A 27004-nucleotide genomic window follows, 5' to 3' on the forward strand; every position below is an offset into this window, starting at 1 on the left:
GCGGGCCGGCCGGCTCCCTGGGGCGGGGCGGGGCGGGGCGGGGAGGGCGGAGCGTGGGGCGGACGGAACCACCGGGGCGGGGTGGGGAGGTAACGGGACGGGCGCGACCATGGCGCGGTGAGGGAGCGGGGGGTGGGGATCGGTCCGGGGGAGGCCTGGGACCGCTGGCTCGTGCGCCGTCTCGGCCGCCCCCCCCTTTCGCTGCCGCCGCCGCCGCCGCCCCGGGCATGTCGTCCAACTGCACCAGCACCACGGCGGTGGCGGTGGCGCCACTCAGCGCCAGCAAGACCAAGACCAAGAAGAAGCATTTCGTGTGCCAGAAAGTGAAGCTATTCCGGGCCAGCGAGCCGATCCTCAGCGTCCTGATGTGGGGGGTGAACCACACGGTAACCAGCCCCTCCGAGCGCGGCCCCGCGCGTGCTCACGCCCCCCGCAGCCCCAGGGCCCTCGCTCGGCAGGCCCAGCCAGTGACGCCTGCAACCCCTAGCCGAGCCAGTTGCACGCCCACCCCACCCTTGCACGCTGTCCCATCCGGGTGTGCCTCCCCGCGCGCCACTCGAGGCCCGGTGTCACCGACGGTGGCGTGCCGTCGCGTCCTCCCCTTCCCTCCAGCCCCTCAAGCTTCATGCGTCTGGCTTCGGGCAACCCCCAGAGCACAGAGAGAAGGCCTGGGTGGGATGAAAGGGCTTTCATCCCCTCTTCCTCTCTTCTCACCTCGTTCCCGTTAGTTGCATTTGTTTTCCTCCTTGTTCCTTGTAATGGGCTGCCTAGCTCACTGTCCAATTGAGAGTTAAGTAGCATTAGTCTGCCTGAGTATTCCTCTGTTTGTGGTCGCTTGGTTGATGTGGCTGCTCAGAGTTTCCCCATCCTCCAGACCTCCTTACCACCGACTGGAAATCTTCCCTGGGTTTCCTCTTTTTCTTCTTGAAGATGTATCCACTGGAGAAGCACAGGCTTCCTTGGACCATGGACACTTCACTGGGGTCTTCCTGGGTTAGGGGGAAGGGAGAGTGTAACCATCTGAGAGGAGGTGAGGCCTGCTTATGAGGACCATTCATAGCAGAGGACCTGAATTCTGTGGGGTTCATGTCAAAGATGTTGACTTCTCAGGTGTTGTGCTTTCTATTGTATGTAATGATGGTTAGGATAAGAGGTTCCCTGGATCCTTGGGTAGCTTTGGGATTGTCCAATAGCTCCTGTTAGGAAGTTGGAACGCTGCACAGTGTTTGAGCTGGAGGACTTTGTGTCCTGTTTGTTTGGGGTCTTTCTTCTTTCTCTTCCAACTACATGCTTCTTGCATTCTGACCATTTTATTGAGTCCTTACACCAGAAATGAGGAGAGGAAGTATGAAGACTTGAAATGCCACTTCACCAGCTAAAAGTTTGGAATGAAGAAAATGAAGCTAATGGCTTGAGTTTTCTGTGGATATCAATCAGTTCTGTAGGCTCCCTGACTTCTCGGAGCACTTGAAATTGCCCACAAGACCAAGTGATGCCAAAGGGATGCAGGGCTAGCAGGACTTTTTGCTTTGCTTTACTGGAAGAGCCTCTGGTTGGAGATTGATAAACCATAGTTCCAGCCAGAGTTTTACCTCTAATATGGAAATGCATGAGTATGGTGAGGTCTAATGAAGACAACCAACAAGTTTTCCTGGTCTTGGCTGAGTTACTGTTTTCAAAGACCTCACTGAGGTGAAGGTCCTGGCTAGGGTGGGGAGAACCACTGGTTCTCTGTGGTCTGGCTTTATGCCTAACCCTCTGGGAGCTGTTGTTCAGTCACTAAGTGGTGTCCAACTCTGCGATCTCACAGACTGTAGCCCGCCAGGCTCCTTTGTCCTCCACTATTTCCCAGAGTTTGCTCAGGTTCATGTCCATTGAGTCAGTGAAGCTATCTAATCACCTTATCCTCTGCTGCCCCCTTCTCCTTTTGCCTTCAACCTTTCCTAGCATCAAGGTCTTTTCCAGTGAGTCAACTCTTCACATGGAGCTTCAGCTTCAGCATCAGTCTTTCCAATGAATATTCAGGGTTGATTTCCTTTAGAATTGACCTATTTGATCTTCTCTGGGAGCTGCTTTGATCCAACAGTCCAGCAGAGTTTGTTCTCTCTGCTTCCTGCTGCCTCAGGGGTCATCTGACAATATTGCAAGGGAAACTGGGTCATTAAAATGTGAACCCTATGTCCTTGCCTGGAAATCAATCCTTGATTTTGTTGTGGAGCTTGCTTCTCACTAGAAGGCATCCTGTCTGTGGAGAACTGGTAGTCGTCTGAAAGTCAGGAATATTACTGCTAGTTGGAAGGGACTTTGAGTCCCTTATTTTATACATGAAGAAATGAAAGCCCTGAGTGCAGAATTAGTTCACCTGTGGTCTTTTGCAGAGCAAAAAATGCAGCTCATTGTCCACACCATGGGCTGCATTGGCTGATGATGTGCTTGAATGAGAGGTCTTATTTTATTTGCCTCCTGTTCCTTGTCCTGCCTCTCAGCCAAGTTCCAGGATAGATGGGAATTATGGTCTTGTTAGAGAACCTGAATGTATGCTCAGATGTCTGTGCCTGTGCCTGCCAGTTCCCTTGGTGTGTGTGGTACTTGGTTTCCCATAGGTAGGCAGTGAAACTCTGCTAATGAGGTATCTTAAGATTCTCTTTGACTAGGCAGTCACCCTCTTTCTTTGCTAACTTTTAAGAAAGTTTGTTTGAGAGCTGTCTGGGAAGGTATTGACTTTAAGCAAGACCCAAGCCTCTGGATATACTGAGCAAGTGCCTCAGGGGAAAGGTACCCGACACCGCTGTCCTTGACAGGCCCAGCTTTGAAGATCAGTTAGTCAAGAGTTTTATTGCTTCCTCTTGACCTGCAGTAAGGTCTAGGATTTTGTGGGTCCCGGTGTGAAATGGAGCATCTCCCCAGAAGACTATAAAATCTTGCAGTTCTCAAGGGAGTCCGAACCACTCAGTTTTGGTGGATTGATAGCCTTTCTTGGAGGTTCCCTTCCTTCAGAGCCCACGGCTGCAACTTTTTGCAATCTAAGTTTATAGAAAAAAAATATCACCTTTTGTTTGTTTCTTTAGTTTCTCACCTCTTTGAGCATTTAGACATTGATGGTCTCTGGCTGATGGTGTATGGTAGATGAGGGATGGATACATCTTTATCTATAGCACAAGTCAGTTACATATTCTCCCATGAGGTGGTTGATTTACTTCTGGGTGGAAAAAGAGGCCTTGAACTCAGTATTGAAACAGGACCTCCTGTCATGGACAAGAGATGCAGCCCCTAGACTTTATGGAGGAAACAGGAAGAAAAGCTCAGAAGACTTTGGATCTGTTAGAGGAGAACTAGTAAAGAGAGAGAAACTAGTGTTTTCGTGGATGAAATACAGTTCAGGGGGCCTGGAGATAGGGACGAGATGGCCTGGGAGAAGTATGTAGAGATCAGAGGAGGCAGACGTGGCTTGATAACCTTTTGGCCATTTTAGGAACTGGTTATGTTTGAAGCCTCACCCCAGTGATCAGAAGGAATAGGAGAGGTTGGTGGTAATTATGTTTAACCATTTGGGAAGCTGCCAGACTGATTCTTGAAAATGACTGTACTATTTTACATTTCTGCCAGTAGTGTATGTGGGTTCTAATTTCTCCAAATCCTGTCAACCTTTGTTATTGTCTTTTTTATTTCAGCCACCTTAGATTTGAAGTGGTATCTCATTGTGATTTTGTTTTCCTTTCCTAGATAGTTAATGATGCTGAATATCTTTTCATGTGTTTATTGGCCAGTTAAGATCCCTTGCCAGTTACTTTTTTGCTCATTTTAAAATTGGGCTATTTATTTTTTTATAATTAACTTGTAAGAGTTCTTTATATATTATAGATTCAAGTTCCTTATCAGATACATGATTTGCAAATGTTTTATCCCATGCTTCGGGTTATCTTTTTTTACTTTCTTGATGGTATCTTTTGAAGCTCAAGTTTTTAATTTTGATGAAGTCCAATTTATCTATTTTTCTTTGGTTTTGATGAAGTCCAGTTTATTTTTCTTTGGTTACTTGTACTTTTGGTGTCATATCTAAGAATGCTTTGCCAAACCCAAGATCATGAACATTTACTCCTATATTTTTTTCTGAGAAAAACTCAGAGTCTTCTAAGAAAAACTCTTTTAGATCTAACTCTTACATTTAGATCTCTAATCCATTTTAAGTTAATTTTTTGTGAATGGTATGAGGAACAGATTTATTCTTAAGTCTGCTCAGTTCTCCCCCACATTCTTCCCCCATTCTGTCCACACATTTTCTTTGCTTAATGCAGACCCAGAACCTCCTTTCCTTGCCTTTTCCTTTTCTCCTGCTACTTTAAAAATCTTCAGTAAATATTTCTGCTCTATGAAGCCTTTGGATGAATTTGTCCTTCAGCACACCTTCTCACCTCACAGAGAACACTGAGACTCAAAAACAGGAGCAGAAAAACCAAGGTGTAAAAAGGAGGAATAAACCCAGGGGTGGATTTGTTGGCCCTTGTGGCTCTCTGTTCTTCTCTTTTTTTTCTGGAGTTTCGATCTCACTTGGACCTCCTTGGTCTCGGGAATGTGTTTCCCAACTTGTCAGTTTTCTGATGGTGGCAGGCAACAAATGATTGCCAGTGGTGGCCAGCCCATTGCTGAGCCACCCACAGAACCCTGGCACGTGTCGGGAAGCTTCCTGGGTAGCAATTCCAATGAAGGTCACACAGGGAAGTTGGAGGCTTCTGGAATCAGAAGTTCACCAGATTAGAACTAGCAACTGAATTTTCATGTCCAATCAGATCAGCATAGCGTGAACTCACTACTCCTAAGTTCTCATACAGCTTGTTTTAGCCTCCTCATTATTTATGCTGATGGCTCATAGAGTTGATCATGTGGATAATCCCGGAATCACTTACATGGTGTGAGATACAACAGACTTACCACCCTAATATGTTGTTTATCATACTACTCAAATGAGTTGCATTCTGCAAGTGCACTTCTGCTGAAAGTGAAGGAGGTTGGCCCAGAAGTGTGCTAGGTAGTAAAGAAAGGCAGATCTTCCGGAAACATTGCTTTAGTCATAGCCTTTCACACTTCAAAGCTTTTTGTCATTCTCTTTTGTCTACCAAGTGAAGTTTATTCTTCTCTCCTGGGCTTTTAAGACTCTTTACAATCTGGTCATAGCCTCAATAGCTAACCTTAATCTTCTTTTCCATCCTCCAGACCATGAATCTTTGGCATGGTCACACCAGCTTTGCCATCTCTTTTTCCTAGTGTTAGTCATCTTTCAGTCCCCTTTTTTCTGGCCATCTGTCCTTCCATCCAGCATTTATTGTGTAACTGCTATGTGCCAGCCATTGTTCTAGGGACATAAAAATGGGTAAGATAATCTCTTCTTTCTCAGGGCTCAGAGTCTAGTGGAGAAATCAAACGTGTAAACAAGTAATTACCCAAGCGAATGTGATAGTTAGGATATAAAGATAAACAGAGGAACAAGTGAGTAGTTCATCCTGGGAAAGACAGGGAAGCTTTCACAGAAAAAGTGTTATTTAGCCATATCTTAGATGATTCCCTTGGCTTTATTCCTTCTTCTGTTTTTGCTGCTATAGTCTATTACCTGAACTATTATGTGTGTGTATATATGTGTTCAGTCGTGTCCAACTCTGCAGCCCTATGGACTGTAGCCCACCAGGCTCCTCTGTCCATAGGATTTTCCAGGCAAGATTACTGGAGTGGGTTGCCATTTCCTATTCCAGGGGATCTTCTCTTCCCAGGGATCAAACCTGTGTCTCTTGTGTTTCCTGCGTTTGCAGGCAGATTCACTAGCGCCACCTGGGAACTATTCTAATAGCCTTATAAATGGTCTTGCTATCTCTTACCTTTGCCTTTTCCAAACCTCACTTGATTCCAGAATTACCTTTCTATATCATCCATCTGATCATGTGAATTCCTGGACTTAAACCTGAGAAGACTTCCCATTGCCTACACAGATAAGTTCAAGTTATTATATAGTGGACAAATTAAGTTCAAATTCAGGCTGTGTGCCTTAGTATAGCTTTGGAGTAGTAATTTTCTCTCTGAGCCTCATTTTCCTTTTCTATAAAATGAGCATAACACTTACCTTGAAGATTATTAGGACAGAGGGAAGGAATGGAAAACACTACCTTAGTCCAGGTAGCTGCCCATAGCAAGGATTGCACAGCACAGTGTCAACAGCCCCGGTTTTGGCACCAGCAGACCTAGGAGCAAATCCTGACTCTGCACATATTGTCTGTGTGACCTTGAGAGAGTGTGACCTTGAATCTTTTGCAAAAGGCAAAATCAAATTAATAATATTTCATGTGACTATTAAGTATTAGAAATACAGAATAATATATATATATATGTGAGATATATGATACGTAATAATATAGAGAACTGACCACTTATAGACATGCCATGAATAGAAGCAACTGTTATTTACTAATATTGATAATGTCCAAGGCCGTTCACCTGTCTTTCCTGTACTATTTCCCTCCACTTCTTCATACCTCTCTTCTATCCTGCCGCCCTTCCCCCTGCCCTTCCCCCTTACCAAAAATGGGCAATGTACTTTTTACCTCTGAGGCTTATAGTTCCCACAGCTGGGATTCCCTTCCTTGGGTTTTGTGTTTTGTTCTTTTTTTTTGGCGAACTACCTCTTAGGCCTTTCTCACTTGTATTTCTCTATAGCTTCTTCTAGCAGCCAGCTCTCCCACTCCCAGGCAGACTCAGTCATTTTTTTATAAATTTTATTTATTTATTGGCCATGCTGCACTGCTTTCAGGATCTCAGTTCCCTGACCCGGAATGGAACCTGGGCCATGGCAGTGAAAGCCTGGAATTCCAACTACTGGGCCATCAGGGAACTCCCAGATCAGTCTTTTCTTAGTCTGCTGTTTCATCTCCCTTTATTCATAACTCTATAGCACTCATCACATTTTATTTGTTATTTGTTGTCTGCCTTCCCAGCTAAACAGAGACCGTATCTTTTCGGTTTTGTATCTGCGGCTTCTGGGACAGTAAGGGCACATAGTAAGGCTACATTGAGAGAAGTAAACTGAATACAAGTTTAGCCGAGTCTCAGATCCGGAAAGACCTTAGATGCCAGGCTAAGGAGTTAAAACTTTACCCTGAGGCTGGTGAGGAGCCATGGAAGGTTTTTAAGCAGGGTGTAACGTGACCTTGTTGTAGGTTCTTCCAGCGTCAAGTGCTCTTGGCAACACCAGGCGGGGCATTGGGTTCCGTTCTAGCCTGATGTGTGAGTGCTGGGACTGACCGTGTTTTCACCCTCCTCTGAAACTCTGCTGTTCTGTTTGCCGCCCCTGTGTTCTGACTTACTTAAATGCCCCTTGACTTCAAGTTTCACTGTATCCTGGGTTTGTCTCATCTCCCCAATAAGAGGATAAGCCTCCCACTTTTCTGTGCGCAGTGCACACAACGCTCCCTTGCTGCACACACTCTTCTCCCTAACATGAAATGAAGCATGTAGTAGGTATTTTGGCAAGTGCTTGTTCAATTGAAATTGAATAGAACTCTCTGGGGATATAAAATTTAGCACAACTAAAAAAAAAATAGTACAGCTGATCCCTAGAGTGAATCATCTACATGTGGCCCAATGGAAATGAGGGTGAGTCTACACAGTTCAGCTGTATGGATTATTCAGCAATATATTATCTGTTAGAAATTTCCTGCTGTTGGGTTGTATAGTTGAGAATAAAAACTGACCAACTTACAACTGTTCAAAGTATGCCACACTTTTGAGTTACACAGAAAATTAATAATGAACAACTCTTGTTAGAATAATTCATCCTGGCTAAGAGGCAGTTGACCCCTCGCAAGTAGGTGTTTTAGTCTTTCCTAGTTCTCCCAGTAACAAGCCCTGACCATGGCATAGAGTCTTGATTTTAGCCTAACCCAGATTCAATCAGTAGCAGATACCAGAACCTTCTAGTATAAAATCATACTCTTTGGGCCAGTGGTGAGTTCTTTCTAGGATGGAGGTATAAGCTCGAAAAGGAAGAATTGCATAAGAGCCATGAACTTCTTTAAATATCAGAGCCAGACTTAATGGGAAAAGGAAGTGGCACAGCTACCATGAATTGTTTCTGTTGGCAGGGAGACAAGAAGTGGAGTGGTTTCCTCTGTAGGCGTACACTTAACAATCAGGTTGTCCTGTGAGCACTCCCCGGAAGGATAACTGCAGGGTGGTTTTGTATGTGTCCGTGGTGGTTTAGCCAGTGGTGGACGTCTCAGACCTGGATGCTGGAAATTTTAAGCCTACAATTTGATCAGTTTTGACAAATGTACATACCCATGGAGTCATCACCCTAAACAGCACTTAGAACATTTCTAATACCTAGAATTGGCACCTCATGTACCTTTACAGTCAACCACACGACTGCCTGACCCAGGCTACGTCTTACTGGACTCTCTCACTGTAGATTCTAGAATTTCATATAAATGGAATCATATAAGATGTACTTTTATATCTGTGCCAGTCAGTTTTGCCAGCAGTTTATTGAGGCTCTTGCACCACTGCCAACTTAACACTACTACCCTACGGCCTCTCCCCGTACACATATCCTTCGTTTCCCCAGGAGTAAATTGGGTTTTTCACCAGCTCTAGGAAGGAATGGTTTCCCCCGCCCAGTTACTGCATTAATGTGAACTTCCTCCATCCTCTGACATTTCTAAATAAAAAAGCTTTGGAACATGAAAGGGGCAGCAAATTAAATGGTATTTCCCCCCATTTATGCTCCTGGAGGAGTCCTAATGACTAGGTTATTCCCTCACTGCCGCATGGGGCCTCATTGAGATAATAGGATTTGCAAGGAAAGTATCCGGGAGACCCAAGACTGTACTCCCCCTGCCCCCTATCCATTAAGTCAGGACTAAGGTTTCCTCTCTAAATCCTGAATGCATTAGTGGCAACTGGGTTGAGGGTCAAATGTCAAATACTCTGCTGTGATGGAAGAGGACATCTGTGGCTAATTAGGCCACTAATTGGCTAAACTGGGATGGGGAAGGGCAGGAGCTGCCTTCTCAGCTCTGCACCAGTGGGAGGCCAGTTCCCTGTGCAGCCTCCAGCTCCCTGAAGGGGATGAAAGACAATGAGAAGGCTTGTTTGCAGTGGGGGCAAGGCACCCCTCCCACGTCTCCCCCAGTTCAGTCCAAGGCAGGACGTGGCTTTAGGAATTGGCTTGATGAAAGTAGTTAATCAGGAGAGAGAGAGTGAGCCAGTAGCCAGATGTCTACCTCTTCTGCTCACTTTAAATTTAATTCTTTGGAGGTAAGAGTTACACACCCATATAAATCCACCCCGATTTTTTCTTGCCCCAGGCTGCTTTCTGGAGTGACCTTTAATTTGTATGAAGATGTTCAAAGGCCTCAGTGAATACTCAATGTATATTGGGTGATATTTATTCCCTGATCCATTTATTTTTGCATTTGATAAATACACTTACATAGTACCCACCATATGCAAATCATGGTGCCAGGTAGCTTGTGTGGAGCCTCCAAGAGTCAGGTGGATGATCTTTGCTTAAAAAGATCAGTGATATGATCTTGCCTACTTATAGTCAAGCAGGCTTGTGAGGTTTATGAGCATTAAATACAATGTGAGGGAGGCTGTGAGATGGCCAGAAGAGGGATACAAACAAAGCTTCAGGAATTCTGAGATGGGAAAGAACAGAACATTTATAGTCTGGAGAATCATGAAAAGCTTCATAGAGGAGGTGGGCCTTATCAGGTGGGGAGAGTTACAATAGGTAGAGATGAAGTTGGGAACATATTAAATATTTGAAGAGAAGAACAGAAGTAAAGACAAGAAGGGAATCCACGGACATGTCTTTGGTGAGATGGTGGCATCTGTGGTGTAGCAGTTATCTCTCTGAGGCAGGTGGCCTGGCTAAGAACCTCATTTTCCCCTTGCTTTGCAGATCAATGAGCTGAGCAATGTCCCTGTCCCTGTCATGCTAATGCCAGATGACTTCAAAGCCTACAGCAAGATCAAGGTGGACAACCATCTCTTCAATAAGTAAGTGGCCAGCTGAGTGGGTCTTGTAGGCAGTTCTTTCCCTCAAGGCAGAGAGCCTCCCAAAACCTCACCGTCAGGGGGCAAGCAAGCACCTAGCGTGGTGTGAAAGCGACACCTGGGTCACAGAGCTGGAAGACTGGCTGGGAAAACATGCTCATTATGCGCCTCTCCCGCTTGTGCTGTCCTGTCATCTCGGTCCTCCATCAGCCTACCTTCAGTGTCCCTCAGGACTTGTGGCTCATGCAGGCTGATTCATCCAGGGCCAGTCTAGGTAACAGTGAGCTGCCCAGGAGCTGAGGTGTCTAGTACGAGGCTGACAGCAGTGGCCCTATCTTGATCTTAGTCTGAGGCAAGAACTGCCAGGCATGTTCCTGACCTGGGATGCAGCCAAGCTCCTTTCTTTCCAACTAGTGTGTGAACCACAGGCTGAGCATGGTGCCCAGGGGTGCTATCTAAAATCGGTTTTCCCAATTTTGCTCATTGTGGCTTCTTGGATTAAAACTGGTGTCTCAGACTTTGATGGAGCAGCCATTTCCCTTGGCACAGTTTGGGACCTCCTCTAAGCCTTGTAGAGGCTCTTTCATCCTTCTGTGGGTCACCCAAGAAATATGTGGTGTTCACACTCTCTTCCTTTCTGCATTTGAATCTTGGTTCCACTCTCCATTGTCCCACAGTCCCCACCACCTCACCAGCTGAATTCTGTCACCCCACCATTCCCAGACTGTTAGCCCAGAGGAGAAGCTTGATTTGAAAACATCTATTAGTGGCCTCTCTCTGGCATAGTGAGTAATAACATCGTATTCTAGAAGCTGTCTGACTTCATAGCTGTGACTTGCTAAGTGGCCACCTGTATAGAAGAAAAAACTGTTTCTCCTCTATTCTCACACAACTGCTTATTTCTAACACCAGATAAGTGGGTTCCCCCCCCACATCAAGCAATTCTGTAGGACACTAACAAGGTGTCCTGCAATTCACTTCAGTTCTGACTCTTAGCGACCTGAAGTTAGCATCAGGTCTCAAAGATTAAGGACTGAGTCCTGCAGACTACCCCCCGACCCCTGCAGATGCCAGTCTCAAGTCCAGGTTGTCACTTGTGCTCTGACCTATTTGCCGTATAGGTTGGCAGTTCCCACGACCCTCCCCACTGGGTTGGATTACTTTGCTTGAGTGGCTCACAGAACTCGAGAAACAGTTTGCATGCTAGGTTACTGGCATATTATAAAAGGATGCAACTCTGGAACAGTCGGGGGAAGAGAGGCATGGGGCAAGGTATGTGGGAAGGGGCAGGGAGCTTGCAGGCCCTCTCCAGGTGCACCACCTGCCCCAGACCTCGATGTGTTCACCAACCTGGAAGCTCCCCAACCCTGTCCTTTTGGATTTTTGTGGAGACTTTTATAACAGCATGATTGAGGAAGTCATTGGCCATTGGCAGTTGGTTCTGCCTGCAGCGCCTCTCCCCTTCCTAGAAGTCAGGGGCCTGGGACTGGAAGTTCCAACCCTCTAGTCCTGGTTGGTTCCCCTGGCCATGAGCACCCATCCTTACAGGTGTAACAGAAGTCACCTCATCAACATAAATTCAGGTGTGATTGAAGGGGGTTTGTTACAAAGAACAAAATACACCTTTATTGCTTACCACTTAGCAAATTCCAAAGATTTTAGGAACTCTGTGCGAGGAACAGGGACAAAGACTAAATATGTATTTGTTATTACGTTCAATATCACACCACTTAAGGAAGGAGAGGCAGCCCTAACCTCTGGGGCAGGAAAGGGGGTTGTTCTCTGCCAGAGGTCAGGGCTCAGGAGTCGACCGTGTACCACATTGTACCAGGGGTCCATGGTGTCCACCACCGCATTGACATTTTGGCCTAAAGTGAACTTCCAATATCTTTGTTTTTTTCTTTTTTTTCTTTCTTTTCACTGATTCCTTTTGTCTTTTCAACAACTGTTTATGTGCTAGTTATTAGACTGCAGTGCTGTTTACTATGAGACAAGGACCTGCCTTCATGAGAAGCCTCTACTTTTTATTTCCTTGAAGTCTCCCATCCTGGAGTAATCAGAGGGACATATTTCTTTTTTTTTTTTCCCACCTCAGTTTTATTGAGATATATTTGATATACAGCACTGTCTTAAGTTTGAGGTGTCCAGCATGATAATTTGACTTATATAATTCATGAAGTGATTGTCACAATAAATTTAGTGAATATCCATCATCTCATATAGATATAGAATTAAAAAAAAGAAAAAAATTTTTTCCTTGTGATGAGAATAGAGGGACGCATTTCTGAAAGGGAGTTCCCAAGTAGGTGGCTCTTGTCAAGATGGAGGGTTTGGAGGAGGCATCCCTTCAGGTAATTCTCTTCCCTCCTGAAAGTCTATGCATTGACTGAGGAGTGGGGAAGACATAGATTGGTGCCAGCAGCCAGCAAACAAGGCTTCCTAAAAAGATAGGATCCCGGTCAGTCGACTTAGGAAAGCACCCACCCCTTCCATCCTAGTGGAAGCCAAGGGCAGGACGTCCTGCGTGTAACCGTTTTCAGGATGTGTTGATAAGAGCCTCCCCAGAGGAGAGGGGTCCTTTGATGAGAAAAGGCTTTCCCTTTAGCAGTCAAACTGACATTTACCTCACAGCAGCTGTTCACACGCAGCCACCTTTCTGTAGCAAGTTCAGCACTTATGAAGGAGGGCACACACTCAGTCTCACTTCTCTGCAGGGAAGGTTTTTTTTTCCACCTCAGTGTAAGTTTTATGGAAAGATAGCACATACTCAGCAAAAGTACGCAAGTCATAAATATACAGCTAGATTAATTTTTTACAAGGAATTAAGGAATGTGCACAAGGAATGTGAAGTTTTTAAACTTTAACATGCTCAGAATCACCTGGAGTGTGTGTTAAAAATGCAGCTTTCCAGACTTACCTCCAGAATGTTGGGGGCTACATTTTAAGCACTGCAGATTGTTCCGATCCAGGTGACGTGTGGACCACAGCTTGAGAAGCCCTGATATATGAATTAGAGGAGCAAGGAGTTCACAGAAACACGTCTCTGCTTTTCCCCAGAGAGAACCTCCCCAGCCGCTTCAAGTTTAAGGAGTACTGCCCCATGGTGTTCCGAAATCTCCGGGAGAGGTTTGGGATTGACGATCAGGATTACCAGGTATGGAATGTCTTTGAAAAATCAGGAGGGTTAGGGAGTGGGAGGCAGGGGGCGGTGGGGGGTGTGTGGCTGGGGTGGTCAGGAAGCCACAGGACAAGTGGAGGAAAAAAATGTGCTACTATTCTTGTGCTGTGTCTTCCTGTCAGGTCTCACTCCACCCAGGCAGTCTTTGTCCAGTGCTGGTGGGCTCTTGGAGGAATGAGGGCCTTAGAAGTACTTCTGATGGTGCCTCCTAGGTTTAGGCTCCCCTCCCTCAGAGGGAGCGCAGGTGGAGGGAGAGGGGTCTGTGGAAGCTGCTTCATTTTAGTCTGACATTCCCAGTCTAGGCTGAAGAACCCTTCTCCTTCATAGTTTGACTTAAAAGAGAGAGAATTGTTGCTAGCAGGAGATGAGGCCTCTTAAAGCAGATAAGACAGATTAGAAAAGGAAGACTTACTTCAAGGGTAGTGTAACTTCTTGCCAGATATGAGTGCCACCTCCTAAACTTGTCCCCTGTTCTGACTTTGGGAGGGGGCTAGGCATGCAGGAAGCTGCCCCTTTTAGGGGGTGATCATGTCACAGAGGCCTTTGACCTATTGGAAGGAATCAGTCCCAATCAGTCCCAATCAGGGACATTCTAGTGTGACTCACCATCTGTGGCTTCTGTTACTTCTCCACCTAGCACCTTCCTTGGACTTCTTCCTCTGGCAGACAGCCTGGTGTTGAAGGTGGGAGAATTTTCCACTTCACTTGTGTAGCAGTGAAAAATATAGCTGATTTTCAGTTGTCTGTTGGGGGGAAAGAGGAATGTACAGCCTAGTGAAATATAAAATGGATGCCCGCATCTTGGATAATACTGTCATTCCTCCCACCCCGCTCCTGGAAAGTCTTTCACAGAGTAGACCACAAGAAACAGAGTCTCCTCCCCTCTCCACCAGCTCCAGGGGGCCTCCTGAGGAGGAGGGATAGGGGACGTGAGAGGCAGAAGGGATGCCAGGGCCTTGAGCAATCAGGAACGGTCGTGTTCAAGAGGTGGTGGGCCGCCCTCCAGCCCCTCCCGTTGGGACCAAACCCTGAACTGTCATGCCCTGATCAGAGCATGAGGTTTTCTGAAAACTTGCCATTAGTGCAACCCTAGGTTGTTGGGGTATCTCCTTCCACGGTGGCTCTTTCCCTTCCCTTTGGCCATCTAACCACATCTTGTTTATTTCTCTAATAGTCTTGTGGGCAAATAATTGTGCTCAAGAGTGGAAGAGGGGCAGGGAGGATGGTGTTCAGGGAGGGGACTCTGCTCTGAGACTACCAATGACTGAGAGAGGCAGGAGATGCCACCTAGAAATGAGGCAGGGGTGGAACTGCTCTTGTCCATCCTCTGTCTTCTGACCTACCAGAGGTCTTTTCCAGGCATCTGATTGGTGAACACATTCCTTTGGTTGACTCACACCTTCCCCTACTCCCTCCCTGCTTGAGGGTTCTCCTGCTTCGGATTCTGATAGGAGTGGGGCCCTGGGGGGAGCAGGGACAAAGCCAGAAAAGCTCCCCAGGTTTGCCTCCCAGCTCTGGGCAGACAAGCAGGAGTTTGAGGTGAGGGGAGAAGTGTTGGGCAGAGCAGTGAGGACCAGCTTCCTGCCTTAGGAAGAGATTTCTAGCATGATGGTACATAACAGAAAATAAAGACAATTCTATCCACTCCTTCTTTATGCTTGACTTCTTGAATATCTCCTAAGCGTTGTCTTCATCACCCCCGAGAGATGGGGGAATCATCTCGGTCTGCTCCCTTGTGTTCCAGGTGAGGGAACTCAGGAGGAGAGAAGTGCAGTGGCTCTCCCACGGTCACGGTACCTGTGAGCGTCAGGATTAGAGCCCAGGCCCCTAACATCCGAGGCTGAGTTTTAGGTTCTAGAGCAGCTCTCTAGGATCAGAATGAAAAGAAATATTTCACAGTCGGTCCTCTTCTCATCACAGTCAAGGATTAGGAGCAGTGGGTGAGGAACAACTCATGTCTCTCTTAAGGAAGACTTGGGAGAGATGTGAATTTCCCAAGAGAAAGGGGGCAGGTAAGGTCTCATCTGCCTCAGTGCTATTGGCTTCAGAGCAGTCTGGCCCATAAGAGAAGACTCAGAGGAAAAGTCAGAGTCCTTGTTTCCCCTCCCAAGACCAGCTTTTGTCTTGGTCCATCAGAATTCAGTGACACGCAGCGCCCCCATCAACAGTGACAGCCAGGGCCGGTGTGGCACACGATTCCTCACTACCTATGACCGGCGCTTTGTGATCAAGACTGTCTCAAGTGAGGATGTGGCTGAAATGCACAACATCTTAAAGAAATACCACCAGGTATGGTGAGTCGTGAACCTCAACAGCGGAGGATGGGTTGGAAGAGGGAGAGGAGCCTCCGGTAGAGCTTCCTGGGGAGGGCTGGGTCCTCTCTGGTAATGGCGGGTGCTTCCTGATAACCAGGCACTTGCCCTCCCCTGGGGCTGTGTTTCTGTGGGGTGAAATTCCTCCTTGAGAAAAAGAAGAAGGAAATGAAGGTGTGTTATGGACGCAGTCCCAGTTGACCAGCTGTTTCTCGTCAGAATTGGGGAGTTTTCACCCTCTGGCACCTGCCTCATTTCTTCTGAGAGAGGTCCTGTCGGCTCAGCAGGGCCGCTGCTTTTCCCATTCCCTCTCGCCTCTCTTCTGGAACCTGTCCGTGGGAAGAGCAGGGGGTGCCTGTCTGAAGCCTGCCTGGGTCTTCAGGGAAAACTGGCTTCTCTGTGGGCACCTGAGAGGTGGTGCAGGGGCCCTCTGGCGTTTGGGGAGTTAGAGCAGAAAACCCTGGGGTCTGGCATGAGCGAGAGTGGTGAGTGCGAATCCATTCTGTTTCCCCAGACGGCCGCCTCACAGCCCTGCCTCTGCACCCCATCTCTCCCCTCCGGCTTCCCATATCAGGCTGGCAGAGAGGATGCAAGGCCGGGATCAGTAATTTTCCTGCAGAATCCCAACCGTATGAAACCAAAGGGGCTCTGCACGGCCTGCTCAGCCTCTCAGTCTGCCTTCTAATTGGGGGCAGGGGTGGCCTTGCCTTTTGCAGGTCTGAGGAACCCCATGACTTCACAGAATCTGGTTTGGAAGCCACTAGTCTAGAGGCCGGAGAAGGCAATGGCACCCCACTCCAGTACTCTTGCCTGGAAAACCCATGGACAGAGGAGCCTGGTAGGCTACAGTCCATGGGGTTGCACAGAGTTGGACACAACTGAAGTGACTTAGCAGCAGCAGCAGTCTAGAGGCTGGACTTCCCTTGTAGCTCAGTCAGTAAAGAATCTGCCTGCGATGCAGGAGACCTGGGTTTGATTCCTGGGTTGGGAAGATTCCCTGGAGAAGGAAATGCCAATCTACTCCAGTATTCTTGCCTGGAGGATCCCATGGACGGAGGAGCCTGGCAGGCTACAGTCCATGGGGTCGCAAGAGTCTGGACGGAGGAGTCTGGCAGGCTACAGTCCATGGAGTCGCAAGAGTCGGACACGACTTAGCTACTAAACCAGCACCAGTCTAGAGGCTAGAATCCCAGGGGGCATGTGAGCCTGGGAAGAGCCCTGTCTGCCGGCATGTTCACCTGTTCCTTTCCTCCCTTCCTTTGTAGTTCATAGTGGAGTGTCACGGCAATACCCTTTTGCCACAGTTCCTGGGCATGTACCGCCTGACCGTGGATGGTGTGGAAACCTACATGGTGGTCACCAGGAACGTTTTCAGCCATCGGCTCACTGTACATCGCAAGTACGACCTCAAGGTAAGAGCTCTGTGTTTCCCAGCTCTGTGGCCCTCTCTCCCCGAGGCTTGGAGGGGCTGCAACTGCAACTTTCACATGTTGGGAAAGCTGAGGCATAGGTTTTGGTGTGGACAAGTGGCTCTAGAGTTGGTACTCCTAACCCACTTGAGCCAAAGGCTGTCTCGTGTCCAGGTGACAGCGACAGGAGGCTATTCAAGCCCCAAATGTCTCCTATTTATGTGCAGTGAATGTTCTTCAATTCCTGTCAGGGGGATGTGCACACCGAGGGCAGCAGGGTGGGGACAGGCTATGGCACACACACCCTGGCGGCTGTCCAGGCCTCATGGACTGTGCACAGGCACATTTCTAGACACAGTGAAAAACACACTTGTGCCTGTGAACCGCAGTGCTCCGCTGTTCCCGAACCTGGCTTCCTGACCCGGGTCCCTCAGACCCCTCCCCCTCTGTCTGCCACGGCTGCACTGGCCTCCTTTCTGCTCCCACGGTGCCCATGCTCTCCACACCCCCAGCATCTCAGAGGCTGCCTGCCATTGTTTCCCTCCCCGCCCTCTTCTCCATGTCCACCTTCCTCCACCTAATCACTTCCTACTTAGCCTTTCAAGCTCAGCTCAAACATCACTAATTCCAAGAAGCAGGCTTTGGCCAAACCCCTATCTAGTCTAGACCCTGGGCCTGTACTGCATGCTGCACAGGTGAGAGAGTCCTGCCTGCTCACCTGTAGCACTTTGCACTATTGTAATTAATGGGTTAATTAACTGTGTAACTCCTGCTTACTGTCTGTCTCCCCTGTTAGAAGGAGAGCTCCTTAAGGGCAGGGACTGAGTCTCTCAGTTCCGCCCTATTTCCTGAGCACGGGTCTGGTTATAGTCAGAGCTCTGTACAGTCTGTGACAGAGGAAGTGAACAAGTTGCTGCCTCCTGGCCCCTCTAGGAGTCTAACCAGTCTACTTGAGTTCACCTGCTGCCTCGCCCTAAAGACTGGTCCATGTTTTTTTCGCTCAGCGGAATCTGCCTCAGCTTGGACTTCTCCTGACAGCTCTTATCCTTTCAGGGTTCTACTGTTGCCAGAGAAGCGAGTGACAAGGAGAAGGTATGTGGGGTCTGTGCTCATCACTTGTGGAATGGGTCACTTGGAATCAGAAACACCTTCTCCCACCCCTGCGGTCCCTTCCTCCGCTGCCGTCCAGCCTAGTTCCTAGACATGCAGTCTGTGGGTGTGAAGTACTGTGTCTCTAAGCTCCTGCCTGTCCTCATCCTTGGCCTAGGCCTTGGTCACCAGCTTTTCACCTTTGCCCTTGCTGGGTTCTTCACAGTCCTAGAGGGCTGGCAGCTTCCATCTCAGCCCAGCCTGAATCAGTGAGTGGCTGCTTGAGCCCTGAGCTCGAGGTAGCTCAAGCCTGGTGGTCCAGGCCCAGAAGGAAGTCCTTTGATCAGTCCTCATTGCCTGACTCCTGCCACCTACTTGCCATCTCTGCCTGTCCGAAGCTGGGAGTGTAGACTCTTGGACAGAGCTGTTGATCAGCAGGTTGGCCGTCTTTGTGCCAAGGACCCTTTCCTCTCCTGTACCATTGCCCACAGCCTTGCAGGTGAACAAAGCAGGCCACCAGCCTAACACTGCTATTGCTCTCTCAGGCCAAGGACTTGCCAACCTTCAAAGACAATGACTTCCTCAACGAAGGGCAGAAGCTGCATGTAGGAGAAGAGAGTAAAAAGAACTTCCTGGAAAAACTGAAACGGGACGTAGAGGTATGTACTTACCCATGATTTTACTTTGGTTGAGCTCTTGTCCCCAGAACAGAAGCCTCCTTAACCTTAAGGAAAATTGAATTCACCACTTCCAGGAGTGTGGACAAGAGGAAGGTAGTGATTTGAGCCGTGTGGGTAAAGCTAGTGCAAGTACACATTCCATTTGGGAGGACACAGTTTGTGCTGGCTGAACCTGTGCAACTCAGTTTGAAGTGCTTTCCCTCATTTCTTTTCTTGTCTGTTATAACCTCCTTTTGAAACTCCTCTGCAAGCTTCCTTTCTGGTGTTATCCCCATAGTGGAGGAGCATCCAGGTGTCAGAGTGACAGGAAACCAACTATTAAGACCCACCAACCGTGCCTTTCTCTGGCTCAGATTCTCCACTTGCCTTGCAACTTTCTGGTTGGCAGGGGACTTCCTGTGGAGAAGTTCTTTGGAGAGGACACGTGCTAAATAATGAATGTGATATCTGCACCACTTGATAACTTGGTGCCTCCTATTTTAATAAATTGGGAGCCTGTTCATTACAACCAAACTGTATAAACTTTAGAAAATGTTTTTTTTATTGTGGTAAAATATGCATAACATAAAATCGGCCCTCTGAGACTGGTTCTGAGCGGCGCTCAGCACATCACACGGTTGTGCAGCCACTGCCACCATCCGTCTCCAGGACCTTTCATCTTCCTGGGTGAAAAGTCTGTGCCCGTTGCCTCCTCTTCCGTGCCCCTGGCAGCCCCATCCTACTCTGTGTTTATGAAGTTGACTGCTCCAGGGATCTCTTATGAGTGGGTCACACCGTGTTTGTCCTTTGTGTCTGGCTTACTTCACTTGTTCTTTGGAAGGAATGATGCTGAAGCTGAAACTCCAGTACTTTGGCCACCTCATGTGAAGAGTTGACTCATTGGAAAAGACTCTGATGCTGGGAGGGATTGGGGGCAGGAGGAGAAGGGGACGACAGAGGATGAGATGGCTGGATGGCATCACTGACTCGATGGACGTGAGTCTGAGTGAACTCCGGGAGTTGGTGATGGACAGGGAGGCCTGGCGTGCTGCAGTCCGTGGGGTTGCAAAGAGTCAGACACGGCTGAGCAACTGAACTGAACTGAACCGAATGTCTTCAAAGATCATCCATTTTGTGCTTTTTGTCAGAATGTCCTTCCTTTTTTCTGAGGCTGAGTAACATTCCGTTGAATGCATGCACCACATTTTGTTTACCCATTCATCCATTGATGGACACTTGGTCTCTAGTTAAGATTAAGTAGTTAATCTAGTTAGACGTCTCCAGAGAAGCAGAGGAGGATGTAGATAGATAGATATTTAGTATAAGGAATTGGCTCACAGGATTATGGAGGCTGACAAAAGTCCCAAGATCTGTCTGCAGTTGGCCAGCTGGAGACCCAAGAGACCTGATGGTGTAGTTTTAGTCCAGAGGCCAACAGGCTCGAGACGCAGGAAGAACTGACGTTTTTTTCAGTCTGTGTCTGAAGGCAGGAAGAAGACTCATGGCCCAGCTCAGAGGCAGTTAGGCAGGAGGAGTTCCCTTTTACTCATAGGAGAGTCAGCCTTTTTATTCTTTTTGCCCTTCAACTGACTGAATGAGGCCCACCTACCTTAGGGAGAGCAATCTGCTTTATCAGTTTATCAGTTCAGATGTTAATCTCATCCACGAGCACCACCCCAGACACATCCAGAATAGCATTGGACCACATTTGTGGGCACCCAGTAGTGCAGTCAAGTTGACACATAAAATTAATCTCCACTCATCGTTGTGAATAATGCTGCTGTGAACGTGGGTTTTACAAACTTCTTTTTGTTAGGCATCTGTATCTTAGCCACCCTCTATTGTGGTTGTCGTCCCACGCTCTTTGTTCTTCTCCAGGTTATGGAGTCCTAGCTCAGGAGACTTGAGCACAGTGCTGTTCCCAGTGCTTGTATGGATGAGGAATGCACAGTGCAGCATTCCATTCTTCCCTCCAGCTCACCATGGCCTCTCAGTCCCAGATGGAATTGCCTCTTCCCTCTTCGTGCAGGGCTCCTTCTGCTTTTACTACTGCAGGCTCTACCTGCCTGACTTGTCTTCATTCACTAGGATCAGCCTCGACTCCTTTCCTCAGGGAGGCCCTCTTCCCACTGCTGGAATCACACAGCTCCTTGCCCTGGTGGAGTGACTGTCTTCACCATTAGACATCGAACTTGTCCAGGGCAGAGACTCTGATGTCTTGTTCTCTGCTGTGTTTCAGAGTGGGAGAATTAAGTTGAAGGAGTGCCTTTTCTCCCCTTTCCAGATGCTAATCTGCCACGCCAAATGTCCCGTGTTAACCTCTGCCTTCCGCCTTTCCTTCCCCCACCTCCATAGTTCCTGGCCCAGCTAAAGATCATGGACTACAGCCTGCTGGTGGGCATCCACGACGTGGACCGGGCAGAGCAGGAGGAGATGGAGGTGGAGGAGCGGGCCGAGGATGAGGAGTGTGAGAATGACGGCATGGGCGGCAGCCTGCTCTGCTCCTACGGCACGCCTCCAGACAGCCCAGGCAACCTCCTCAGCTTTCCCCGGTTCTTTGGACCGGGGGAATTTGACCCCTCTGTTGACGTCTATGCCATGAAGAGCCATGAAAGTAAGTAGGAGCCTGTGCCTGCCAGGCCCCTCCAGCCCTCCTTCCACCCCCTGCTTCAGGCCTGTTGTTCAGATGCCCTGTGGGTGCCTGAGCCTCCACCTTATTAACTGCTGACCCTGGCCTCTTTTTGCCTCCGGCTGCCATCCAGGGTCACCACCAGTAACTCTGTCTTCTGGGGCCCTGAGGTCCTTCTCTCAGGCCTTTCTTCACCTCTGTGCGTGTCCTGGATAGCTGAGGCCTGGTTGGCTCAGGTTCATGGGAGGGACAGAGCCTCCTAAACAGTGTCATGTCAACCCCACAGGGTAGCTGTGAAGATCAGATAAGATGAGAGCTATGAAAGCTTCTAAGAAGGACTCCATGGGTCATTTCTTTTCTCAGATTCAAAATGACAGGGATGAATCTGGATGTCGTATCTGAAGGGTTAAGGACACAGCTGCTTTCTGCCCTTGTCCCTGCCTCTTCCTCCTTTCCTGCTTCCTCTCCCCCTGCAGGTGCCCCCAAGAAGGAGGTGTATTTCATGGCCATCATTGATATCCTCACACCATACGATGCTAAGAAGAAAGCTGCGCACGCTGCCAAAACAGTGAAACACGGGGTGAGTTCTTCCCGTCTCCGTCTAGGCCCGGGTGGCAGGCCCTCAGGCCCCCAGGGCTCCTGCTCAAAGGAGACTCTCCTGCCCCTTGGCCCTGCCTGGGTGCCTTGTGTTCTCTCTTTGCCATCTACACCCCATCCCCACGCTGCAGCTGGCTGAAATGCCCAACTGGTTTTTCCCCAGGTTCTCTGGCTCCTTTCCCCCAGGCTGCTGGGCATGCCGTGCATCTTGTTGACTGCCGGTAATAGCTGTGTTTACATGCCATGCTGCTCCCCAGAGGCCTGTTTCCCCATGGGCTTCACGCTACTGTTCTCCAGACGGGCCCCCACAGAGCTCTGGAGCCTCTCTGCCGCCTCCCCACTGCCTTGTTCTTGCTTCAGTGGGTGCAGCCCTGGGATTGTGAATCAGCAAAGCAGGGCCAAGGCACTTCTGAGACATGGGAACGATTTCTCAAGGTGGCCCGCCCAGCTGGGAGCGGGGCAGTGCCACCTCCTGATACGGGCCTCTGTGTATTACAGGCGGGGGCCGAGATCTCGACTGTGAACCCTGAGCAGTACTCCAAGCGCTTCAACGAGTTCATGTCCAACATCCTGACGTAGTTATCGTCTACCTTCAGCCAGAGCCAGCGTGCTGGATGTGGGGTCGGGGATTGGAAGAGAGAGAAGGTGTTATCTGGGCTAGATGGGAGGGCGGGGAGCAGAATGGGGGTCGGGGAGGGCTTTAGCAAGGTGACTGCAGCCTGTGACATTGAGAGAGACTCCAGCAGGAGGGGAGGGGATGTGCCATGCGTGCGTGTGCTCACAGGATGTAGCCTCATCTGCTTACCCTTGATTTCCCCGCCTTTGACCTAGGTTAAAAAGGTGTTTCCTTTTTGTTGCCTTGTAACGTTGTAAGATACCTTGGGGCTAGAGATGATTTTCTGGGTTTATTTGGGGTTTGTTTCTGAAATCTCATTGCTCCAGATTTGCTATTTATAATGATTTATGTCATCACCCTATCCACCATCCCTGTCCCTGCCCTGCTCTCCGTTCCCTCAATTAAAGAAGCACCCACAGACCCAGCGAAGGGTCCTCTCAGAGCGAAATGCTCTGGTGCCGGAGAAGAGGTTAGACACCTCGGCCCTGCTGCGTTTGATCTTGTCTGGTTGACTTAGTTTCATGGAGTATTGTGCACAGCTTCCTCTACCTTTCTGGCCTCGGCTCCAAGTGAAATGTTACATAATTCCTCCATCTAAACGCTGTCCCTCCCAAAGGCGTGCTCCAGGTCAGCATCAGGCATCTTGGAGCAGAATCAAAGAGCTCAGAGGGGAATGAGTTCATCCTCACGGGATGGTCAGGGGTTGGGGGACTGCTGGTTCTCAGAGAACCCCATGATCATCACCCAAGCCCCAGGCTCTTTGCAGCCCCTGGAGTGCAGACATCATCTCTGTGAATGAAGCCTGTCTCCCACTGAGTCAAGAGGAACTAGAAAGCACCTCTGGATATAACAGGACCCTCATGCTTACATGGTTATTTCCCCTTGAGAAAACTCCAGAAAAGCTGATGAGTATCAAATGAGGTCTTGTGCCCTCCATCCATTTGCTTCCTTCAGATCTTCTCCCAGGCATTCTCATTTGTAGGTGAGCTTTTAGCCGGGGCCTGGGGCACTCCTTACAGAGATACCTCTTCAAGCCCCAAGGCTTCCATGCAGTAATGTGTCGCCTGGATGGTTGTGGCCAGCAGGAATGGTGTACCCCGCCCTCCCCTTTGGAGTGTGCCACCCAAGCCTGAGGTTGCTTCTGAGTCACTTGAGGATCTGACCTGGGAAATACAATTTGGAGGCCTGATGTGCAGTTCAGCCTGGCCCAGCCTTGGAGTTGTGTTTCCTTGATGCATAGACTTTTTGTATACCTGCCACCACAGGCCTCCTCAGGAGTGGCATCTGGCTGCTTCCTTCAGGATCTCTACCACCTTCTGAACCTGCTACTGAGGCCTCAGAACTGCGTCCTTTTGTGAGGCCATCAGAGCAGTCTGGCCTGGTCAGGAGAGAAAACAACTCTGTGCTGGGGGAGGTACATTCCTGCGTCTTCTCACCTCCTCACCAGGAACTGGGGACTTGGGATGAGATGTGGTGAAACTTGTAGATAACTGCAAATGGAAAGGAAGTTTGTGGAACCATTTTGAATGAATGGATTGGCTTCTTAGGCTTTCTTCAACCTGGCCAAGCTCAGCTTCTGAAGCAGGAACCAGCAACATCTCTGTGCCCGATGCACAGCATTTAGGTCAGGGAGGAATGGAAACCATGTTCTTGGACTCTACTGGGCTGTCGGAACCCTTCTGGAGAGGCAAATGGGCCAGACAACTGCCCTGACCCCCGAAAGGGGCTGTAGGTATCTCTGGACGTCAGCAGCAAGATCGCGAAGTGACTTGGGAAACTTGTACCAAGTGGCTCATGGAGAAACAGATTTCACTTAGGGAGGGGTTAGTAGGAATAATGTCTGGACTTGATTTCCCCATCTTCTAATCAAGAATGAAAATTTGAATCTGCTCCTGGTCGGGCCCAGCAACTCCCGAGCTTGGCAGGCTGTCCTCTCGGGGCCTCCACAGCCCTGGGCTCTCTCCAGCTTCCTGCCATTTGGTCTGCTGATCATGTCCCTCATAATGTGTATGAAAAGTGTAACCAATTGTTCCCAGTTAAAGGTGAGCTACCAGATATCTAACTTCTTTAACATTGAGTTTTTGTGGGGTGTGTGGTTTTTGTTTTTTTTTTTTTTGTATATTGTTTACATTTTGAGAGGTAGCATTCTGTTTTAAATGCTCTTTTTGTTTTTCTGACAGTATTGTTGACTGGGTCAAAACATTTAAGCTGTGGTTTGGTGGATTTTAAATTTTTTTTAAAGGTCATTCTCTGCTATCTTCAAAACCTTGGGTTTGGTCCTTTAATTCCTTTGGCATTCAAATATCTGAAAGCTATTTATCTTGGTTTATACAAGGTTTTTCTCTTCTTTTTGTTAAGGATGAAGATGTTAAATTTGGTTTGCAGTTTGAATGTAGAGAAAGTGAAGTGATCCCCAAATTTTTGTCTGTCCCTGCTTTTTTCCCAGTCCTACCATGCCTTGTCTGGGCAGTAGAAGGCGTCCAGGGGCAAGTGACTACCCTCACCATCACTCTGGAGCCAAGAAGAAAAGCTGAATGGTTTTATGGCATCCCAGAATAATTTGGGGTCTTGTAAGAACAAAGGCGTAAGAACAGGACACAGCTGCCTGGATGGGGCCTGGTTGGGGATAAGGGAGGATTCTTCTCCATTCTCTCCCTCTACCACTTAACCAGTCACAGCTCCTCCCATCCTGCCCCTCTTCTTCTGAAAGTCTGTGCTGAGAAAACTCTCATCTCCCAGGTCTCCCCACCAAAGCGAGAGTTCCCCTGAAAACTCCACCTCAACCACTAGAAGGCGGCCTCTGGCCCTGGTTCCTGTTAATGAACCACTGAGTCTTCATCCCCCAGTACGAGCTCCTTCCCTGTGCCTTCCAGTGTGGGGGCTACGGGGCAGGCTAGGAAGCCAGCAGTTCCAGGGGCACAGCCCGAGGCAGTGCTCCATGTCTCCTTATTTAGCTCAGGGGTTACTGGTCTGTGGCATGTGCTACAAGTTGCCCCTGTGGCTGAGTGGCACTCCGTAGGTCCCCACTACAGGCAGCTTATCCTCCCTGCTCCCTCTTCCTCCTTGCGTTCCTCTTGCCTGTTTAGGCCTCACACAGGTTCCCTGGTAGTGCTCAGGGCTTGGGACTACATGCTCCTGCCCTACTTTCCCCTCTTCACAGTCTGCCAGGGTCTGCCCCGAGAGGTGGACCAAAGACCCAGGACTTTTCTCAGTAGCCAATCCCACCCTCCTCTAATTGTCTTTTTATCAAGTTGAAGAGAAAATTTCAGCAATCCCCAGCATTTGAGCTACTCAAATGTTAGGGGCCAGAAGGGACGGTGTGTTTAAAACCACCCTTAAAAGGCTCTGGCCTTAGACCTGTGGCTCCCCCAGTTCCAGGGACCCCACATCTTTCTGGCAGAAATGTGGGGAGGGGGCTCCAACCTGAGCACAGGAATCAAAGGGAAAACATTCAAACTGCCCCCAAATCTACCAGCCATCTCCAGGGGCTCTGTGACGCAGCCCTGGCCTTCTGAAATGTGACACTTACGAAAAGTGTCTCCAAAGGGAAGAGGAGACCTGGCTGTCCCTGGCGATCCTTTGGAGGCTGGGGGAGGAAACTTCCAGAGGAGTCCCTTCTCCTTGCTCAGAGCCATTTTGGGAGGAAGTGGGAACCAACAGCCTTTGGGGGTAAGGCCTGGTGCCACTCAGCACACCCAAGCATCAGGTCAGGTCCTTGTAGTAAAAAAATGTGAAGTTTAGATTCAGCTTTTGGGGGAGCAGGATAAACTACCACCCTACCACGTGTGTGACTTCTCAATTTCCCACTGCAATTTCCATTTTTTTAAATAGGAATTTTCAACCCCCTGTGCTTGTCTAATGTCTGCTCGGAACAATTCGAGACCCTGTTACTGTTTAAAGATGCATGCATGTTAGAAGATGAATCTCCAACCCGGGGAAAAAAATAAAACTCAAAAAAGCTTTGTGTACACACCTGTTATATGTGAGTCCTTTGGAAATAATCCTTTTATCTTTTTCCTAATTAGAAGGTTTTGGTCTCAGTTTCAGGGACTGCTTGGGCTAAATCTGGGCTTGAGTTTGAGTAAGAGTCAGGACCTTTGGTCACTCATTTTCAGATGCTGTTAATAAGCAGTGACTAAGGTGGTGCTCAAGAGACATGGATTCAGTAGGTGGGTTTGGAAGATCCCCTGAGGTGGCAATGGCAACCACTTCAGTATCCTTGCCTGGAGAATCCCATGGACAGAGCTTCCAGGCGGGCTACAGTCCATAGGGTCACAAAGAGTCAGACATGACTGAAGCGACTTAGCATGTACATCTGCAGGGCCTGTGCCCCTGGAGGGTCCACCTGTCAACCACATTTACCCTCACCCTTGCCCTCTCAGAGGAATGGAGAAACTGCCCACACTTCCCCAGTACGTACAGCCAGCACTTGGTGGAAGCCACACATCTGTCCCAGCTCTCCCTTGACTAGCTA

General features: G+C 48.7%; 1 protein-coding gene and 1 long non-coding RNA gene across 3 annotated transcripts; one reads left to right on the forward strand and one right to left on the reverse strand.

Moving 5' to 3' along the window:
* Positions 1-56: 56 nt before the first annotated feature.
* Positions 57-26500, forward strand: PIP4K2B (phosphatidylinositol-5-phosphate 4-kinase type 2 beta). 2 transcript variants are annotated; one of them, XM_086357952.1, is made up of 10 exons: positions 57-386; positions 9947-10044; positions 13099-13195; positions 15356-15508; positions 16797-16943; positions 17994-18032; positions 18575-18688; positions 21044-21302; positions 21794-21897; positions 22413-26500. In XM_086357952.1, exons 1-10 carry the CDS (start codon positions 228-230, stop codon positions 22491-22493), a joined length of 1251 nt encoding a protein of 416 aa, XP_086214078.1. In that variant the 5' UTR covers positions 57-227; the 3' UTR covers positions 22494-26500. The 2 variants fall into 2 exon arrangements, with proteins under 2 accessions (XP_086214078.1, XP_086214079.1); XM_086357953.1 differs by lacking the exon at positions 57-386 and adding an exon at positions 7279-9860.
* LOC147351748 (uncharacterized) lies at positions 12111-14216 on the reverse strand. Its single transcript, XR_015147660.1, has 3 exons — positions 13826-14216; positions 12959-13039; positions 12111-12480 (listed from the first exon to the last, which is right to left on the reverse strand). It is a non-coding gene; the product is annotated as an uncharacterized LOC147351748 (long non-coding RNA).
* Positions 26501-27004: the final 504 nt, after the last annotated feature.

This window comes from Bos grunniens, chromosome 19 (genome assembly GCF_055505025.1).
Source record: "Bos grunniens cultivar Pamir isolate PY7600 chromosome 19, Bosgru_T2T1.0, whole genome shotgun sequence".
Classification (NCBI taxonomy): domain Eukaryota; kingdom Metazoa; phylum Chordata; class Mammalia; order Artiodactyla; family Bovidae; genus Bos; species Bos grunniens.